Raw genomic sequence first — 17,593 nt, 5'->3', positions numbered from 1 at the left:
AGGGACAATTCAGAAAAGGAAGTTCATGGTAATGAAGGAGGGACAATTCAGAAAAGGAAGTTCATGGTAATGAAGGAGGGACAATTCAGAAAAGGGAGGTGCTTGCTAGTGGCTGCACAACTTGAAGAAGGTAATCAATGTCACTGAAATGTACTATTGAATTGTTGTATGCTCTGATATGCATATTTTCATCAATTAAAAACATTTAAATAATTTATTTAAGACCCTGAGATGTGCACTGTGCCTTCACAGCAGTCAGAGCTGGCAAGAATCCGAGGCTGAGAGAGCCTGGGTGTCCCGTCGTCTGGCACCTACAGCCACAGGTGTAGAACGCTTCTCCGAGCTACTACCTACCATCAGATAGGCAGATTGTGAGGAGTCAACAGTTTCAGGACAGACACAAGAAAAATCCTTTAATAACACCAGGCTCAGATGCCACGGGTATATCCACTAAGGAAAACACTCTGAGAGAGATAATGACATTTGCTTCATGTTTTCACCAGGTCATTAGAAGCTGTTCCTCCCAGAGTCAATAGGAGGACACTTCCATTTCTCTCCTGGTGAAATTCTCCAAGAGGGTTCTGAGCAGGGTCCCAACCACCCCCCACAAAGAACAGTTCTGATGTAGGTAAATTTCTAATGATCTTAGAAATTCAGTCATATAGTCTACATGTATAGGGCAGGTATGGTGTGAACCCAATGTTGTTACTGTGTGCTGTCGACTTTACTCACAGGGACCCCAGAGGACAGACTCCGCGGGTTCCCAAGGTTGTCTGTCATGTTTAGGTGGCGCAGATCACCAGGGCTTTCTCCTGAGAGGCTGCTCAGTGGGTTTGAACTGCTGACCTTACAGTTAATAACCTAGTGCTTAGCCACTGCTCCACCAGAGCGAGACACATTCTCTCATATATGGTCATTGTTGTTGTTGTTAATTACCGTGGAGTCAGTTCCAACTCATAGTGATCCTGCGCAGTGTCTCTGAAGCTGTAAATCTTTACTGGAGCAGAACGCCTCATCTTTCTCCTGCGGAACCGCTGGAAGTTTCAAACTGCTGACCTTGAGGTTGGCAGCCCGACTCATAACCACACTATCACAGCTCTTTCATATATGGTAATGGATACAATTTATACCTGAACTTACTTATCATATATTTAATTATTTGTCTTACAATTTGCCATCAAAGTCCCTTATCCCAAATTAAAGTCTAGCTGACATACTACAAAGTCATTGAATCATGTAGCGTTCACCAATTCCTGTGAGAAACACACACTGAAACCTTGGGAAGGCTTTCTGTTGTAAAAGCCGGGCTTATACAATCCATATATTCCCCTTTTGGGAACCTGCACAGTGGTCGGGATGAATGACACCCCTGAAGTCATGCTGTAATGTCAGTCTGAAAAGGACACACAGGGGATCGCCCCACTTATACGAAACAAACATGAATGGAAACCAGACACTAACGGAGGCCAGGAGAGGAAGGGACAGGAAAGGCAGAGTTTTTGTTCAGAGGTCGGGGGACACTGACTTTGCTGATGGAAGTGGATGGAAATTTTTGTAAAGTCCTGGTATGACGCTGTGGGCTAAAGTGTCAGACTGTAAAGCCATTTGAACTGCAAGGTCGGTGGTTCAAGTTCACCAGCTGCTCCTCAGAAACCGTATACAGGGTCACTATGGGTTGGAATCAACTTAATGGTACTTAACAACTACAACATTGCAATAATGAAAGTACAACATGAAAAATAAAATCAGTAACAATGAATTTCAAATGTGCAAGTTATGCCGGTGAATGTTTGGATATATATTTTTTTACCATCATTTAAAAATAATTGACAATTAACCAAACGGCCACTTCCCATGAAGTGGGAGGGACCACAGGATGGCCAAACTCACAAGATGTCCAGTTCTCTATTTCAAAACCCTTTTTGTAAAAGGTGTTCTTCTTGTAAGACATCCTGTGAGTCCCAAGACAAAACTAAGTTACCATGCCTCAGACACATACCAAGTTCCTCTGAAGAAACATCAAGGTGTTCGCTAGGGGGTAATCAAGAGACAGACAGACAGACAGACAGACACACACACACACAGAAGGTCATAGTCTGGGTCACAGGTAAGAAACTGAGTCAAGGTCCCACCCCTTCCCCGTGTGATTTTGTTACTCCCATGTGAAAATACACAGAGTTAAACATGTAAGGTCAGATTAATAAAAGCTGTCTTCTCCAGTTTTGTTTAAAGAAAAAAGAGGCAGGAAGGAATAGCAAGATGGGAACGCTGGGTAATAGACAAGGTGAATTTGCATTTTCTACTTCCTGACCAAGTACATTTCTCATTTACTCAGTCAACCTTCACCTGGCTGCTATTTAGGGAGATGAAGGTTAGGGAGAAAAGCTTCTGGAAAGAAACCACGTCAATTGTACAAATAGCAAACTTGAATGTTCAGGAAGGAGCCATTCAGAAGGTCAAATGAAACAGTCCTGAAGGGTTCCACGTGTTCGGCTTTAACACAAGTTATGAGACAAGAGACCCACTCACCACAATATCTTCAGGAAACGTGTCTCTGCTGAAGGAGCCGTCGTCGAACACAACCTCGTAGAAGGTTTGAGACGTCACGGCGATCACCCGGCAGGTGTAGTAGCGGGTGTTCCGATGCTTGGTGATGACCGTCTGGCCCACCTCGATGGTCTTCTCGCAAATCTTGGGTTTGGGTTTCTACATGTGAGGAGATGGAGGAGAGGAGGAAGGAGAGGGAAAAGAGGAAAGGAAAGCAAAGGACAGGTAACAGAAAAAACTTATCATTAGAAAATAATTATTAATTGGACAAAGATATTTTAAATATTTTTAACTGGTAAGCAATTTCAAATTTACAGAAAAGTTGCAAGAATACAAATAGTACAAAATCACTTCCATATGCTTTTACTCCTATTGGCATTTTATCATTTGCTGTGGTTTGCATACTCTCTGTTGCTTTCTAGTTTATACATGTGTGTATGTAATTGGCCAGAGCTCGTCCATCTGTTTTGTTGTACAGTGGTGGCATGCATGTTTCTGTGATGCTGGAAGCTATGCCACCGGTATTTTGAATGCCCTCAGGGTCACTCACGGGGGATAGGTTTCAGCAGAGCTTCCAGACTGGGATAGACTAGGAGGAAGGAGAATGTTTAGCCACTGAGAACTTTATGAATAGCAGCAGTCCATTGTCCAATATAGTGCCAGAAGATGAGCTCCTCAGGTTAGAAGGCACTCAAAATACGACTGGGGAAAAGCTGCCTCCTCAAAGTAGAGTCGACCCTGATAACACGAAATAGAGTAAAGCTTTCGAGACCTTCGTTTGCTGATGGGAAACAACTCAAAATGAGGAGATACAGCTGCAAGCATCAATTAGTGATCAGAACATGGAATGTAGTAAGTATGAATCCAGGAGAATTGGAAATTGTCAAATATGAAATGCAATGCCTAAAGATCAATATCCTAGTCATTAGTGAGCTGAAATGGACTGGTATTGGCCATTTTGAGTCTGACAATCACATGGTTTACTATTCCGGGAATGACAAATTGAAGAGGAATGGTGTAACATTCATCATCAAAGAGAATTTCAAGATCTAGCTTTAAGTATAATGCTGTGTGTGATATAAATCAAGATCATAGAATTGATGCATTTGAGTTAGGGTTGGAGAAGAATATTTAAACTACCATGGACTTCCAGAAGAACAAACAAATTTTTGTTGAAACAAGTGTAGCCAGAATGCTCCTTAGAAGCTAGGATGGCCAGACTTCGTCTCTCATACTTTGGATATTTTATCAGGAGGGATCAGTCCCTGGAGAAGGACAACATGCTTGGTAAAGTGAAGGGTCAGCAAAAAAGAGGAAGACCCCCTATGAGATGGAATGGCAGCAGAAATGTTGATCAGGGCGCAGGACCAGACAGTACTTCATTCGGTTGTGTTGTGCATAGTGTTGCTATAAATTGGAGCCAACTCGATGGCACCTAACAATAACAGCATAGTTGTTGCCACACCGTAACACATAACAGTGCCACACACCACTAACTGGAGTACTGATGTGGCACTGTAGGACCAGCGTGGGACAGCTAACCACAGGATGGAAGTTCAAACCCACCAGTTACTCCTTAGAAACCCTTATAGGATCACTATGGGTCAGAACTGACTCAACAACATGACAACAACATATGTGTATAATGTATATATATACATAATGTGTGATGTAGCATTCCCCCATCACAAGCCATTTTAGGATTCAGTTATACATATTACACAATGTATTTGGGGGTAAAAGCCTGTAATCTCCTAAAACTGGAATATTCCCTCACATAGACTCACAGTATCAGTACAGGTTCTGGAAAATGAAAGAGGTTGGTATAAAAGGGGATACAGATTTGATAATTAAAGGCTGATTCTAGACCACAACCATCTTCTTCCAGCTTAAGACAAAATGTATGCAGACTGACTGATAGGAAAGTTGGCCAGTTCATAGATGAAATATATAACCCTCATCCAAATAAAAACCCTCCCAAGTGTGAAGCATGACCATTCCATGAGAGTACTGGGGAAAAAGGAATCTTTCATATGCTATTTTGATCAGCTTTCTGATTTACTCTTGCAGGAAAAAATTATTGACAAGCATGCCCCATAACTGATTACACATCCTCAAAACTATTTTCTGTCAGGAAAGCCTAAGAATCTATTGATGTTAAAGAATGTCATTTCTGATCACAGAAGACAGACGTTCTGCCAGGGGCTCCATCAGATTAAAGCAATGGCTGTGCTATTCTGAAGATTAGTGTACAGGCTAAAGTTGTGAAAGTCTAATTTTCTTTAACGTGCACTAAGCAGAAATGAACCAACAGTGGTTAAGAAAAAAAAAATGTTTTCCTCAAAAAAAAAAAAAAGAAAATCTAGTGCCAGTTTGAGATACTGGGGATGTGAAGAAAATGTTAAGAATGTTTTATGAAACTTTCACAAAAAGCATCACAAGAGGTCCCAAGAAGTAAGAACATATTTAGAATTTATAGCATACACTCATATACACATGAGTTCATTAAATTCTCCCAAGTCCTGTAAGTTAGCTGTGATTTTCCTTCAGTAGACTTAAGAAAAGTGACAGAGCTACAGCCTTTTCCAGTAAGTCTGTGTGGGTGTGAGGTCGAAGTGGGACTCAGAAGCAGGTCATTTGGGGGCAGCAATCTCCTTATCACATGATGGTCTCAGTGTCATCTACCCAAGAATCAACGTGCACAGGAAACAGAGAGGTAAGAAGGCCAACCAGGGAACTCAGGAAGTTCCTAAAGAAATGACATTTCCTGTTTATTTCTTGCCTACCATTTATACATACTCTTTTTGTTCTAGATATCTTTAAAGCTATTTCTCACATAAGAATTTGTATATCCACACACACACACAGGTATTCTATTATACAAATGAGATCACTATGAATACCTAATTTCAAAGTTGTGATGCACAGCGAAGAATAGTTTGAGAGCTCTATCAAACAGGAGTACTAGCGTGGCACTGTGTGATAATGTGCTAGACTGCAGTCAGTTTGAACTGCAAGGTTGGCGGTTCAAGCTCACCAACCGCTCCTTGAAAACCCTATACAGGGTCACTATGGATAAGAACCAACTCGATGGCACTTAACAACAACAACAACATTAAAAGGGCACCGTGATTTTTAATGCCAACAGAGTCAAAGAAATCGATGCTCATCATTTCCTGTTCAAAACGGAAAAGATTGCTAAATTCTCGTCAGAGTTTAGTGAAAAAACAATTGTAATTTTGTTCACATCCTTCAACAGAAAGATTTTTTCTCTTGGTACTAAAAGATTCTGTGACCTGGGATATTCATATTTTTATGAAAAAAAAAAAATGCTGTGGCCTGGTATATTAAGAAGCATATTAAATAAAAATGTCTCCTTCTGTTGTTGGGTCACTATGAGTCGAAGACAGCTCTGGTAGCATAGTGGTTACGAATTGGGCTGCTAACCTCAAGGTCAGTAGTTCGAAACTACCGGCTGTTCCATTGGAGAAAGATGAGGCTTTCTGCTCCTGTAAAGATTTACAGCCTCGGAAACCCTGTACAGGGTCGCTATGAGTGGGAACTGACTCCGCGGCACATAACCACCACCACCACCACCACCACCATTAAATAAAATGAAAAAAATACTTGGAAGATAAGTATTCTCTTATCAGACCTTACACCTGGAAGGAGGGTCAGGCAGCACAGGATCAGATGAGCCCTGAATGGCGATGTCATGTTGGGGAGACCCCTGCTGGTTCTCTATCTGTATTCAGGCAGACCATGCCTGTTTCAGTGCATGTCACCTTTTTGCCCTTTGTGGATTCTGTATTTTTCACAAATGGTATGTTTGTAGATCCTGCGTTGAGCAAGACTACAGGGGTCATTTTCCCAAAAGCCTGGGCTCACGTCATGTCTGTGTCACATTTTGACCATTCTCACAATATTTCAAACTGTCTTCATAATTCTACTACACACTTGACAAATAACATTTTAGTCCCATCATAACTTTTATAGGCACTGGGAAGCCAAAAACACCCTGTGCCTCACTTCACTGTGCTATTTGATCGTGGTGGTCTGGAGTTGGGCGCGCAGTACTTCCAAAGTCTGCCGGTCATGATGCTGACAGAAGTTTGGATGCAAATTCTGTGATGTAAGTAAAGGGTGAAGAGCCAACAGGGCTGAGAGGTGAAGCAAGGAAGCCAACTGACCTCCCCAACACACAGGCCCAACCGCACATTTCCACGGATACCCAGTGACCCTTTCATGTCCTAACTTCGTGATTTCTCCTTAATTTCCTGTGAAACGTAATTACTGTCGTTTTTCAAGGACTTCCATCTTACAAAGATCCCTCAGGGACCTGAGTCAATGACGAATACCAACTAGTCTGTTTTTACCAAACTTTCATGAAAGTCACTCATTGGAATTCACCTTGTAATAATGAAAGCTTTCTTTGTAAGACTGCATGGGCCAGGTCAAAATCCTCTATTCAGAAAGCCCTAGGTCCCTGCGGTTTCGTGAGAAATAACTGCTGTTACAGCGCACAAATGCACACATGGACTCATAAAAATGTCATGAGTATTATCATTTTCTACATGTCTGTTCGTTCACGTGTGCCTGTATTTCTCAGGGGGTTTTAAATGAAAACATATAATAAAGTGGGGGATGTGTTTGTTAGTTTTTTCCAGTAGATTTGAGGTCTTATACGCTGTAACACTGAAGTAAAACCTAACCACCTGCAGCAGACACTGGGTGTGGTGTTGGGGGAGGGGTGTGTAATTCTTTTCCATCTGGATCACTCATTCATCTCAGAAGTCAAGATCTGGGTGGATGAGGAGAGAGGGATGGGGTAGGAGGGCACCTCAGAGGCAATGAGCGAGATCTCCAGCATGCTGTGATGCAGAAAGCACTTAGCATGTAGGTAGGCATCACCTGCTGATAACTCACTATGTCAATGGGAGTTTGCCATCGGGCTCTGCTGACCTGAGATCTGATACGCCTTCTCCTAGAATCATGTTCCATCTCACAGGACACTGGGTTTACCTTAGCTGTTTACAGAGCAGCAGGAATATGGGCAGGAGAATATATACACACAATCCCAATCATTCATAGCAGCTGTGTGTGTGTGTGTGTGTGTGTGTGTGTGTAGCAGTAAGCAAGAAGATTCTAAAATGTATGTGAAAACAAAAGAATCCTAAAGCTTCATTCTCCACCCCACCCCCCACCCCCGCTGGCAGGTTTGAATCTTTCAGTTAGCAGTCTAGTGCTTATCCTATAAGCGCCACCAGGCTTATTTTCAAAATACACAAAGAAAGAACCAGGTTGGAAGACTTACAATTGGGGGAGGAATCAAATGGATACAAGAACAATTGTTCAAGAAGAAGACTGTTGTTGTTGTTAAGTGCCACCGAGTAGGTTCCAACTCAGTGACCGTATATAGGGTTTCTGAGGAGCAGCTTCTGGGACTGAACTGCTGACCTTGTGGCTAGCAGTCCAGTGCTGATTCTATAGTACCACACCAGGGCTTTAATAATAAGATGTTGTTGTTGTTGTTGTGAAGTGCCAGCAAGTTGGTTCCGACTCACAGTGACTCTGTACAGGGTTTCTGAGGAGCAACTGGTGAATTTGAACTGCTGACCTTGCAGTTCAAATTGACCTTGTGGTCCAGTGCATTATCCCACAGCACCACACCAGGGTTCCAATAAGATAGCATGGCATTGATTTATTGTAAATTACTTCGAAGAGAAGGGGCGTTTTCAACCAGGAGAAGCAGGGCACATGGTAATCACCACATAGGGCTCCTCATCATCCTTCTTGGATCAACTATCAACACTCATGGAAGCAGCAGTCAAGAAATCAAATGACGTATTGCATTAGGCAAATCTGCTGCACAAGACCTTTTTAAAGTGTTGAAGAGCAAAGATGTCAGCTTGAGAACTAAGGTGCGCCTGACCCAAACCATGGTATTTTCAACAACATCATATGAATGCCAAAGCTGGACAGTGAATAAGAAAGACCATAGAAGAAATGATGCTTTTGAGTTGTGGTGTTGGAGGAGAATATTGAAAGTATCATGGGCTGCCAAAAGAACGAACAGATCTGTGTTGGAAGAAGTGCAACCAGAGTGCTCCTTGGCGGCCAAGATGGACAAACTTTGTCTCTCATACTTTGGACATATTGTCAGGAGGGACCAGTCGCTGGAGAAGGATATCATGTTGGGTAAGGTGGAGGGTCAGAGAAAAATAGGAAGCCCACCAGCGAGATGGACTAGCCAAGTGGCAGCATTGATGGACTCAAGCGTGGCAACAGTAGTGAGGTTGGCCCAGGACAGGGCAGTGTTTTGTTCTCTTGTTCATAGGGTCTTTGATGGCACCTAACAACAACAACAACAATTACAGCTGGCCATGAGCTCAAAAGGAGTCCTGGTGTGGTGCTACAAGATAAGCACTGGACTGCTAACCATAGGGTTGGTGGTTTCAAACCCACCAGACGCTCCTTGGAAAGTCTATACAGGGTCTCTGTGAGTTGAACAAAGTCACTGAACAACAAGAGGGAGCTAACAATAATAGCTAAGCTAGATGCAAACATTTTCTTAACAAGTCTGGAAGCTTGACCCCTCTCCCCCACCTCAAACACCAAGAGTCCTATTCTTCCTTCCCTGGCTATTTATTAGATCGTTTCTGAAGTTAATCCAGAATTTTCTATGTGTCATGTTTGTTGAAGGAGGACATACACAGTCAGCCTAGGAGGTAGAGTTTGGGACAGAAACGCTGAAACTTACTTAACGGCTTTGTCAATTGCTTGCAATGGGTTAATGTGCTGAACCATACGCTCGGTTTGAACTGCAAGGGTGATGATGGTTCAAGCTTGCCAGCTGCTCCTCGGAAACCCTATACAGGGTCGACATGAGTCAGAACCAACTCAACGGCACTCACAACAACAAGAGTCTTAAAAAGTAATACTTTCATTATATGGATTTCATCAAGACGATGACATCTAATGACTATTTCCTAACTGAAGAAATGGAAATATCCTGCTGCTTGTGCTTTAAGAGACAGCAGGATATGCCATATACCTGGGCATCTGGGCTATATTTCTTCAAAGACAGTTTTGTTCAATATCTTCAATATTCAGTATCTTTCACCAAAAATGCATTTATTCTTCAATCATCCTTACTCACTTCTCCACCTTCCCATGTATATGAGGCAAGTGAAAACGCAGTGGCGTGGGTCGAGTGCATCTTAATCCTCAAGGTGACATCTCGGCCTGTTTTACTCTTCATTGGATTTTTCTACAAACATCTATGCAAAATCCACATATGAGGGTGATGTATAGATTTAAAGGAAGCCCTCCAGAAGTACAGCCAAGAACTAGATGCCACTGAATTCTGGCAAAATGTGGTCCAGTACCACAAGATGATGCTACACACACACACACAGGTACACACTAAAAATTAGATGAGATTTTTATACTATCATCCAGAATGATTTCCTCATCTATATCTCAACACTGAGTAAGTTCATATCTAAATTTACGATATAAAAGGAATAGTAGAATTTGCTTTAAAGAGGTCCTTTGGGATGTATAAAGCAAATAATTGGGAAAAACAGAAAAATAAAGGGCACAGAAAGCCTAAAATGAGTAAGAATTGGGTCCTGCGGAAGTAATCCTAGCTTTATACTTTACTTCACCACAACCACATGGGCAGGCTCCCCACTGAAACACCAGGGTTAGGCTGCAGAAGGAAGCTTGGTGGTGCCGTGGGCAAGTTTGGGGTTGTTAACCCAAAGGTAGGCAGCTGAAACTCACCAGCTGCTCCCTGGGAGAAAGTTGAGGCAGTCAACTTCAGCCACAATTTGTTGTGTTGCTTTTGTTTAGTGTCATCGGTTCCAACTCAGAGATCTTGTATAGGGTTTCTGAAGAGCGGCTGGTGGATTTGAACCACCAATCTTGTGGTTGAAGCCGACATGGCAGTAGAATGCTTATCATACAGCTCCACACTTGAAAACCCCATGGAGCAGTTCCCCTCTGTCCTATAGGGACGCCGTCGACGGCAGTGGGTTGACGCTACAAAAGTCAGAATGAACTTTACTTTGCAGTTGTCAAATAATCAAGGCATAATTAATTCCTGGTGGGGCCACAAGGTCACGTTAAACTGCAAGGTCGGCGGTTCAAACTCACCAGTCGCTCCTTGGAAATCCTATACAGTGACAAGTTCTGCTCTTACCAACCACCTGCCTAGTTGAATTTTGTTACAGGGGCCCTTGGAGATGAATACAACAGGCAGGGTCACTATGGGCTGGAACCGACATACCGGCACTTAACAACAATTAAGAACGCCAACAATCTATAGTCCCTGCTCTTAGAAGCAGATCTCCGTGCATTTAGAGTTTACATGAAGAGAAATGTTAGTATAAATCTGTGCTATTTTTATGCTTGAAAAGACAAAAAAATAAAATAAAAGCAGTTACTGCAACAGGGATGGTCGTGATGCTTCTTAAAACCAAAGCTGCAGATATATAAACTTTTTTCTCGTTAGTTCCACGTACTTTGGGGAGGGATCCATCCTTGGAGTCTAATTGCAGAAGAATGTCTATGGAACAGCTAGCTCTCTGGAATGTATTTTAGAAATCTAGTGTTCACAGTGCTTACCCCCTAGAGAACTTTAGAAAGGCCAGTTATGAACATGAAAATTTTTCCTCCAGAAGGAAAAGCTGCCCCATGTAATGTTGTAAATTACACGACATTTCCCCTATCCTTTACAAAGTATGCCAAGCTTAAGTGGGTCTGCAGGGGACAGTAGTTGTTAAATCGCCTCAGTCAAAAATTTCCTTTTTCATCGTCATTTATGAAACACATTAGTAACCAGCGCCTGAATAAACTGCTCACCACGGATAAAGGAACGAGGTCCCGGTTAAAACACCTGGACCGCTTCAATCACAACTTCAGTATAATCACCAGGAACCACGGAGCTTCAGAATATTAAAATGGGAACATATGATCCAAGCAAAATTTTGGATGAACCTCAAGCACCAATTGAGTTTGGAGGTTTGGAATCTAACACGTAACAGAGTGTGCACTGAAAAGCCACTGATTCTGCCTGCTGCTGCTCATTAACAACATCTATTTGGGCACGGAATGTACCCGAGCCAGGCACAGTGCCCTTAGCCTTAAACTGGGCATACTCATATTCGTGTGGCTGTAAGAAGGAGTTGGAGAAGCAGCGATAAGACTTCCATTTCTTGAGTTTGCTCTGGGCCATGCAAGAAGAGACGATATGGTGAACTAGGAGCACCCTTCTTTCCTGACGAGGGAGCTGAGGGTTAGAGATAGGTCACGTGTGTGGAGGGTTGCAATCCACTACTGCAGAACTTGACTCCAAAGCTTAGGACCTCACTCAGACCCCAAATGCATTTGCTTGTACCATCAAATTAGGTGATGCTGTAATTGTCACACTGTGCACAGCCAACCATTACGCTAGGACAATGTGTTATTGCTAGAATTCTTTCAGAGTCGTTAAAAGGTATTGTCTCAGGAATCCATAAGAATACTCTTAAGAGTCCACCAACTCAAGGAACTTAAGAAAAAGTTACGAATGAATATGCAGCTTGAGACTTTGTTGTTGTTATGTGCCTTGGAATTAGTTCAGACTAATAGTGACCCTTTATAGGGTTTCCAAGGCTGTAAACCTTTGCAGAAGCAGAAAGCCTCCTCTTTTTCCTGCAGAGGGCCTGGTGGACTTGACCAGCCAACCTTATGGTTGGCAATCCAGTGCTTATCCTACAGAGCCACTGCTCTCCCAACTTGAGATTTGAGACGATGGAAAATAATTTTACATAGATACAACAGACAGTCAGTGACATCATTTTGTACATCTGAGGCCTCACAGACATCCACAGAGTCTCAATCCACAGAAAAAGCATCTCTTGAAGACACTGGTGGAAACGGCAGGAGTCATTAACCAAAAGTCAGGCACAGTGCTGGGTGTGCTCCGATTCCACAAGGCCCTACTGATCACCTACACACAATGAGCAGGTAAGGGAGGCACACAACTTGTGGTTGAGTCTTCCAAGTTCAACAGAGACCAGCAAGTTAGCAAAGCTGGGGGTTCTGCACTTTGCCGTAGCCTCCTCCTTGGGAGCTTAACAATTATGGTGAAAGCTGAAAGCTACTGAAGAAATATCAGCTGTCTCTTCAATACACATTTAAAATAGAAGAGATTGTTCACCAAGCACAGGTGTTATGAATTGAATGTGCCCTCCCACCCCATAATATGTAAAAGTCTTAGCATGTGACCTTATTACAAAAGTGGGTTTTAGAAGATTTTAGCCAGCACGATGTCATAGTGCTCATCACCACCAATCTTATAAAAGAGGAGAAGGCAAAAGGAGGCAGCGAGATGAAAGACAGCCATGTGAGGAGAGAGGCATAGACTGCGTGGATCTCCAAGCCCAGAATGTCAAGAATCCGCCACCCCCAGAGCTGGGAGAGAAGCAAGGAACAGTTTCTTCCTCACAGCCTGCAGAAGGAGCCCAGGTGGCCGACACCCTGGTTCCCCACTGCCAGCCTCCAGGACTGCGAGACAGTACATTTCTGCTCTTACCAACCACCTGCCTAGTTGTACTTTGTTACAGGAGCCCTTGGAAATGAATACAACAGACAGACTGAATTATTGCTACGCTTACATGGCATACGACTGCCAACACTATTTTTGCAGAAACAGGGCCTGCCCTGACTGAAACGGAAGAGACTGCTTTTGAAAAGTTCATCTCTGTACATCGCTTCAGCATTCCTGCTTTTCTTTATGATTTCCCGCATCCCTCCAGACGATCCTATGCTGGTCCTTATTGATGCCATCTCTCAGGCAACAAAGTTCGAGATTCCCACCATCCCATCCCATCCCACCCCCTTTCACTGTGTGGCTGCTCTTGTCTCTTCTAAAAGAGATGAAAACATGAACTTTACGACCACTGTGTACCGTCACACAGACTGCACACTGCACAATACGAAGCAGTGCTCTTCAGCCGCTCCCTTTCCCTAGAAATGGTCTCCCTCTGACCCTGGATGTGGGCAGGCCACAATCTTACAACCACACTCAACAGTCTTGAGTCTGAAGAATGAATGAAGTGTTTTATTCATTCATTTCTTCATTCACTCATGCAAACAGTGGTAAATCATGAAGCACAATCTCTGTCCTTGGGGGATGGACAGTCTCAGCACTTGGACTATAATTGACACTGTAGCACAGCAGACTGGCCCTGGGGGCAAGAAGGCCCCCCCTGAGAACCTGCAGCAGGGGAGGAGGAGAGCAGGACTACTTACCACACTGGCATTAACCTTATGTCGGAAGCAAGTGATGTTCACCAGGTAAGGCCAATCATCTGGCTCCATTAGCACGCCAGCGGCGTGGGCGCAAGTGACGTGGAAGGAGGCTGGACAGCGGCCATAGGAACACTGGATGCAGGCTCCGGAGAGCTTCTTAACCCGATGTCTGCAGAATATGCACTTCTGGAGAGAGAAACAGACACGGCTGTCAAATCAGACTCTGCCACGCGGCTGGCTTCCACACTTCACTGACATGTGTTGTTGTTGTTGTTAAGTGCAGACCCATAGCGACCCTGTATAGGGTTTCTGAGGCACAGCTGGTGGATTTGAAATATAGCAACTAAGAAAAACCCAGTCAACCCATCTATTCACTCGAACCGCCAGTTCCGCAGTTAGTAGACCAGCACACACCATTTGCACCACCCAAGAATTTAGAATAGCTACTATGCTTTCTGTTGTTGGAAAGTGTCCACAAACTCCTTTAGAGTCAGAGTGACTCTGTATGACAGAGTAGGACTGCCCCAAAGGGTTTAATGGGGTCTCATCTTTATAGAAGCAGATGGCCAAGGTCTTTCACCCATGAAACTGCTAGGTGGGCTTGAACTACCAACCTTTCAGATAGGAGCTAAGTGCTTCACTGTTGTACCATGGGAGCTCCTTAGCTATTAGAGATAAAAGAACAGATTCTGTCAGCAGGGCCTGTACTCTAGTGGGTAGCCATGCTGTGATACTTTTTCCAAGTTTTCATTGTGAATTGAGTATTAGTTTATATGGGGGAACATCGGTTTTACACATCATCGTTTCATTGCTATGATTACAGTCTCCTCCGTGCATCACCATTCAACAGTATTTGCTTCTATTCCCTCTGTTTGTTTGTCTGTTTGGGGGGTGTACACAAAATACTGAGAAATATATAATCATTTAAACAACCAAAGGGCACATTCTGCAGGCATTCTGCTCACTTTTAAGGAAACAAGCTTGTTTTTAGGCACACACTCCAAGATGTACAATGTTTAAATACTTCTGTGGAGAGTAAGGCCAGCCCTTGGCCACAGGCTTCTCCAAGCACAGAGCTCAGGGGAAGGCCCCAAGGATGCTCCTGGAAGCACCTAGAACATCACAGAACGTGTGGTTTGCCTCAGACACAGAAGGCCTTTCTGGAGACAGAGTCAAGGTTTAGAGGACACACGCCAGCACTCAGAGGAGATCTTCAAAAACATCCAAATAGCATACAGATGTGCTGAGTTTTCCATTTACAAGGAAATGCAGAGGGTTCAATGGCCCAGCATGGAAACGGGGGTGGAGGGCTCAAGTGTTTAATAATCCAAATCCGAACTCTTTGTGACGGACACAAAACATAGGGCCTCTAAAAGTGAGAAAATTGAACTTGCCCCAAAGGGCATCACATTGTTGAATATCTCTAGCTAGCTAAGTGTCTAGGGATGAGGGACTGAAAATAAAAACAACAATAAAGATTACCACACTTCTAAAATTAAATTGCATAGAATTAGCCCTAAACATGATCAGTACATCTGTTCTGAGAGATGGAGAAAAACTCAAACAGTGTCACTAAAAGTAGGATTTGTGAACAAACACTTGAGGCAGGGGAAATGGTTGTACAACAACATTAGGGTCAGGTTTAGAAAACAGGACAAACTGGATGATTAAAATGCTGAACTTTTAATTTCTTTGTTGTTGTTGTTAAGTGCCATCGAGTCGGTTTCAACCCATAGCGACCCTGAACAGGGTTTCGGAGGCTGTATATCTTTACGGGAGCAGATCGCCTCATCTTTCTCCTGCGGAGCAGCTGGTAGTTTTGAACTGCGGACCTTGTGGTTCGCAACCTGATTCGTAACCACTACGCTACCAGAGCTCCAAAAAAGTCTGCAATATGATCAAAGTGCTGCCCAAATTATTCTTCTTTTATAGTACATTTTCTTTCCAGAAAAAAAAAAAGGTACTTAAACCCAATGCCTTTTAGGAGCTGTAATATTTTATCACAGACCTACAAAGTTCAATGTACACTTAACTTCTAACTCGTGTTTGTCCTCACATCTGATCAGTGACTCAGTCTTACACACACACTACCCCAATCTCGCTCTCCTATCTCCCTATCTATCTAGCCCTAATGCCTCTGCCTCTGCCCACAGGCCCTTGCTCAGCATAGCATCAGTCTCCAAGTGAGTCTCTCCATCTTTTATTTCATTTGATTGTGATATATCTTCCCCAAGACTGCCAGAGTGATCTTTCTAGAGCATAAATTCAGTGTCACCATGTCACTACCTGCTTAATGTCTTTCAATGGTTTCTCCTCATCTCCAAGACATTCAGGGGAAGTAGAAGGGGGAAAAAAAACAGATGGGAAGAAACAGGATGAAAGGAAAGAGCTTTTAAAAGACTGGAGGCTGTCTGCGCATTTACTTCTTACTACTCAGAATCAACTCAATGACAGTGAGTTTGGATTTTTTCGAAGATGGGTAAAATTTAAAATGACCTGACATGACAAATGTTGGTGCAGATGGGAGGAAACTGAAACCTTTGCCCACTGCGGTGAGAACACAAAATGGTACCACTACTTATGGGAATGTAAAATGGTGCCACTGCTGGTGGAAAGCAGTGTGGGAGTGCCGCCAAAAGCTAAATATCAAACCGCTGTATGACCCAGCAACTCCACTCCAAGGGATCTGCCCAAAAGACTTGGAAGCAAAAACTCAAAGAGACAAGTACCCCAGTATTCATTGCAGCACTATTTATAACCATCAAAAGCTTGAAACAACCTAAATGTCCATCAGTGGATGAATAGGGAAACAAAACACAGTGCATACATACAATGGAATACTACTCAGCTAGCAGGAGATACGAAGCCTGGATAGCTTGCTACAGTATGGAATGAGCTTGAAGACATTATGATGAATGAAAAAAGCCAATCACAAAAGGACAAATATTGTAGGACTTCACCTACATAAAAAAGACAAGAAAAGGCAAAGGTACTAAGACCAAACTTTATGAGTGTTGACACCTTAGTGTACTACGTACAACCAGGATCCTCATGGGATTTAGTTTCTTGGTTTGAAGGTGAAGGGTGATGGTTTCATGGGTTAGAGAGACGGAAACTTCATCTTCAGAAGTGTATAAACCAATATGGAGGATATATTGAGAGACAAACATTTTGATATTTTTGCTTAATAAAGATTCTATGCTTTGTTTCTTGACATTTAAAAAAATGCATGAAGAAATCATTTATTTTGCATGAAGAAGTCATTTATTTTGCATGAAGAAGCCATTTATTTTGCAAAATTCTATCAATCACCAGTAATGACCAATACATTTTTTAAATTCTCTCTCCAGCCCCAACTCATATTCTCTAATCGATCACACATGCAATCAAGATGTATTGATCATTACTGGTGAATGGAATGCAAAGGTTGGGATCAAAGAGAAAGGATCAGTAGATGGAAAATGTGGCCTTGGTGATAGAAATGATGCTGGAGATAGCATGTTAGAATTCTGCAAAATTAATGGTTTGTTCATTTCATGCACCTTCTTTAGACATCATAAGAGATGACTATATACATGGACCTCACCAGATAGAATACATAGAAATCAAATGGACTACATCTTTGGAAAGAGAAGATGGAAAAGCTCCATATCATCAGTCAAAACAAGGCCAGGGGCAGACTGTGGAACATCAACTGCTCATAAGCAAATTCATACTGAAGCTAAAGAAAATTAAAACAAGTCCA

At 42.8% G+C, this 17,593-nt stretch overlaps 1 protein-coding gene across 1 annotated transcript in view; it reads right to left on the bottom strand.

The window, feature by feature from the left end:
- KDM4C (lysine (K)-specific demethylase 4C) overlaps positions 1 to 17,593 on the bottom strand; it is a 314,090-nt gene that overhangs the window by 34,872 nt on the left and 261,625 nt on the right. The window contains exons 17-18 of the mRNA XM_006863764.1: positions 13,849 to 14,034; positions 2,530 to 2,706 (exon numbers count right to left, since the gene is read on the bottom strand). Coding sequence (XP_006863826.1) covers positions 2,530 to 2,706; positions 13,849 to 14,034 — 363 coding nt within the window. The remainder of the gene's footprint in view (positions 1 to 2,529; positions 2,707 to 13,848; positions 14,035 to 17,593) is intronic.

Source organism: Chrysochloris asiatica, unplaced genomic scaffold (genome assembly GCF_000296735.1).
Source record: "Chrysochloris asiatica unplaced genomic scaffold, ChrAsi1.0 scaffold00056, whole genome shotgun sequence".
Taxonomy (NCBI): domain Eukaryota; kingdom Metazoa; phylum Chordata; class Mammalia; order Afrosoricida; family Chrysochloridae; genus Chrysochloris; species Chrysochloris asiatica.
Note: the sequence above shows the minus strand (reverse complement) of the source record. Positions and strands in the feature narration are given on the sequence as shown.